At 49.5% G+C, this 4,111-nt stretch overlaps 1 protein-coding gene across 1 annotated transcript; it reads left to right on the forward strand.

Annotated features, from left to right (window-relative positions):
* The first annotated feature begins 2,720 nt into the window (after positions 1-2,720).
* NPBWR1 (neuropeptides B and W receptor 1) lies at positions 2,721-3,671 on the forward strand. The gene has a single exon (XM_077163305.1). It carries the CDS (start codon positions 2,721-2,723, stop codon positions 3,669-3,671), a length of 951 nt encoding a protein of 316 aa, XP_077019420.1.
* The last annotated feature ends 440 nt before the right edge of the window (positions 3,672-4,111 follow it).

Raw genomic sequence — 4,111 nt, forward strand, 5'->3', positions numbered from 1 at the left:
TAAGAGCCTTCTTTAATTATAAGGAAAATGGTGCCAGATGGATGCCTAACTATTTGGGAAGGAATCAGGAGACCACAAGGAGAAATACGTGGGTGAAAACAAAAGCATATCGTCTATTTAAAACAATAGCACTAATGTTTTGTGGGGATTTAAAATATATGTATAATGAGAATACATTTTAACAGTAGCACAAAAGAGGGGAGCAACAAATGAAGTTTAAAGTGTCTAAATGTCTTTACACTGTCTAGGAGGTTGTAAATGTAACAAAAATTAAGGTAGTCATTAAAAAGTTAAGATGCTTATTGTAATCCATAGGATACATATGAAAGAATAATAAAATTATGTAGAACTAATTAATGGAGTGGGGAAATCGAATAATAATAAAATTTATAAGTAATCTGAAAGAATGCAAGAAAGAAAAGAGGGATTGCAATTAAGACAGGAAAAATGGAGAACAAATAGTAATATAGTAGATGTTAACCCACATATTATTTGTAATTACCTTAAATATATTATTTGAAACAAATTAGTTCAACAGGAAAATATAAAATCTTAAATTTGTGTGCACCTAGAAAAAAACAGCATCAAATTATGTAGCAAAAATTGGGAGAACTAAAATATATAGACAAATCCACAGTCACTGATTGAAGTCTTAAGCACATCTCTCTCAAAAACTAATAAAACAGTCAGATAAATTTGACTGGCTGCCATACATAGAGTTATGCAACCAATAAATGCAGAACACATTCTTTTCAAGTGTACATGAAACAATTAGAAAGATAACTATATATTGGGCAATAAGTTTTAACAAATACCAGTAATTTGAAATCATATTGAGTATGTCCTCGTCTACAGTGTAAATGAGCTAAAAATTAATAATAAAAAATCTAGAAAATCTCCAAATATTTGAAAATTAGGCTATTAAATACATCGTGATGTATTCACACACAAAGACATATGTGTTTTGTTTCACTTAACATTATATGGTAATTTTCCTTATAGTTTTATGTATGGACACAGCCCAAGACTCTCCTGTCATTTCTTTCTCATAAACAAGAGACTTCAGGGCAGCCAAATCTATGTAGATCCAAGCAAAAGAGAAGCTAAAGGAAATCTTTCATATTTCTACCTCTACAGGTTTCTTTTCTTCGCTATTACCAGTCTTCTCAGATCTTAGGTGTTCTCTTCTAAAATGCACCATAAGAAGACAAAAATGCACTTTTTTTGAGCTTTTGGATGCCCCTGTAGAAATGTATTAGAGGGAAGCAGGACGGAATAAGGTGTTTTAATAATTTGCTGGCTCTCCCAGAGGGAAGGCGGAGGAAGAAAACAGAATATAGAACTAACATTTAGTTTATTTCATTCCATCTTCAAAGGAGCTGGAGAGGAGACTAAAAGTATTATCCCCATATAGAGAAAGAATCCAAAATTCAGTGAAATAGGAACATTAGCCTTTAGGTCTGCGTCCTGTTCCCGAAAAACCTGCTCAGGTCTGCAGGGCAGTGTCTCAGGAAGGGGAGAGTCAAAAGGGATGTCCAAGAACTCACAACATTTTAGGAAACGTAAGTTGTAATGGCTCCCTAAAAAGCTTTCAGAAGCAGTTCATCTTTACTAATCAAGTCATAACTTAACATATATATTTTTAGAAAGCATGAAAGTGTCTCAAGCTATGAACCATTATTTGACACTGACAATCTTATAACCCTATACAGGCCAGACTATCAGGGCATGTGATTTGCATTTTTAAATTGTATTTATATTTTCCATCTGTATAGCCACCGGGTGTGCATGTATTTTCAACTTTAAAAATTACAACATTTGGGGTACGATGTTTAAAAAAATGAGAGCCTCAACTGCATTATTCTCCTGTTTAAATAGACCAATAAGACCCTAACTTTGCATGTCTTAAATTCAACACTTAAAACAAGAGAGTTGTTCATTGTTTCAGATGGAGTGAGGTCACACCACGGGAAGGAAAGAAAAACATATTTTTAGGAATGCTGTTCACCCTGATTCCACCGCTGCTGTCCTTGGGGTGTGCACCCGCGCCGGTCAGCGCAAAGCTGTCGCGGCTGCGCGATCCCAGCTCCTCTAGGAGCGCGGGCGGGATCCACCGAGGCGCCAGCAGCAGCCCGGGGCACACGCGGCAGGCAGAGGTCAGGCTCTCGTGGCGTGTGTCTCCGCTGTGGATGTCGTGTCTCTCCGTCACTGGCGGGCTTCGCTACTGACACTTCAGGAAGGGCAGACAGATCTTCCGGACCAGCCGGGTAAAGCCAGGATGGCTTTTGAGTTTGCTGTTCTCTAGGGCGCACGGAATCCAGGGTGTCTGAAGCTCGCTGCCGCGAAATAGTTGGGGTGATTCGGGTCTTCAAGGGGTGTCCTAAAGCCAGGGATACAGGCTTGCATTTTTCCCTAAAAAAGGTAAGGGGACTCGTCTCTCTCTGGCACTTCGTTTGATGAATGCCACGGGTTGGAATGGAACTCAACAGGTAGCCCAGAGAGATTGCGTGGGGGTGGGTTTGGGGCACCGCCCCTCTTTCCAAAGCTGCAAGTCGTCTAGCCTAACCTGTACTTTCCATCCCGCTTTTCAGCCCCTGGAGTGGCCGCGACCGGGCGGGTTGCCGAGTGGAAGGAACGCGCCTCTCCGGGAAGGCTGGAGAAGCGCTCCAGGTGCAGTGGCGAGCACCCCGCCAAGGTCCCGGCGCCCAGCCCCTAGAGACATGCCCAACGCGTCGTCCTCCGAGCCCGGCCCCGCCAACGTGACGAGCCCGCCGCCTCTGCCGCCGCCGCTGGCCGTGGCTGTACCGGTGGTGTACGCCGCCATCTGCGCCGTGGGGCTAGCGGGCAACTCCGTGGTGCTGTACGTGCTGCTGCGGGCGCCGCGCATGAAGAGCGTCACCAACCTCTTCATCCTCAACCTGGCCATCGCCGACGAGCTCTTCACACTCGTGCTGCCCATCAACATCGCCGACTTCCTGCTGCGCCAGTGGCCCTTCGGAGAGCTCATGTGCAAGCTCATCGTGGCCATCGACCAGTACAACACCTTCTCCAGCCTCTACTTCCTCACCGTCATGAGCGCCGACCGCTACCTGGTGGTGCTGGCCACCGCCGAGTCGCGCCCGCTGGCCCGCCGCACCTACCGCGCCGCGCGCGCCGTCAGCCTGGCGGTGTGGGGCCTCGCCACGCTCGTGGTACTGCCCTTCGCCGTCTTTGCGCGGCTCGACGACGAGCAGGGCCGGCGCCAGTGCGTGCTGGTCTTCCCGCAGCCGGAGGCCGTCTGGTGGCGGGCCAGCCGCCTCTACACGCTGGTCCTGGGCTTCGCCATCCCGGTGTCCGCCATCTGCAGCCTCTATGCCAGCCTGCTGTGCCGGCTGCGCGCCATACGCCTGGACAGCCAGGCCAAGGCCCTGGACCGCGCCAAGAAGCGGGTGACCGTGCTGGTGGCGGCCATTCTAGCCGTCTGTCTACTCTGCTGGACGCCCTATCACCTGAGCACCGTGGTGGCCCTCACCACCGACCTGCCGCAGACGCCACTTGTCGTCGCCGTCTCTTATTTCATCACCAGCCTCAGCTATGCTAACAGCTGTCTCAACCCCTTTCTCTACGCCTTCCTGGACGAGAACTTCCGCAGGAGCCTCCGCAAGCTGCTGACCTGCCGCGCCTCGGCCTGAGTTCCCGGTCCTCTCCCTGCGGCCGGGACGTCCGAGGAGCAGCGCAGCTCTCCAAAGCCCTGTGCTTCATGCTCCAGGAGAACCGCAGACTGCAGCGGGTGGTCCCCGTCCGCAGCACCAGCCTCTTTGGAAACCTGCTAGAGATGCACCCCAGACTTGCTGAATCCGAAACCAAGGGGAGGCTGATACGTGCCACAGGTGGGGACCGCTGTGGCCAAAAACCACTAGGCTGACCGAGGCGGGTAAGGAGAGAGAAGGCGGGCAGAATTGCCAGGACCCCGCCAGCGCATTGCGACGGAGGCTCTACGTGTGGCCTGCGGCAGGCTGAGCGCAATTGAGCGGACTAGTCCGACCGGGCCGCAGGGTCCCTTCTGCTCCCGCCGGCGTCGGCCATGCGCTCGCCTCTGTTTCAACTCCGATTGCAGCCAGCGACTGTCTTG

The sequence above is a fragment of the Tamandua tetradactyla genome, chromosome 6, assembly GCF_023851605.1.
Source record: "Tamandua tetradactyla isolate mTamTet1 chromosome 6, mTamTet1.pri, whole genome shotgun sequence".
In the NCBI taxonomy this organism is placed as follows: Eukaryota; Metazoa; Chordata; class Mammalia; order Pilosa; family Myrmecophagidae; genus Tamandua; species Tamandua tetradactyla.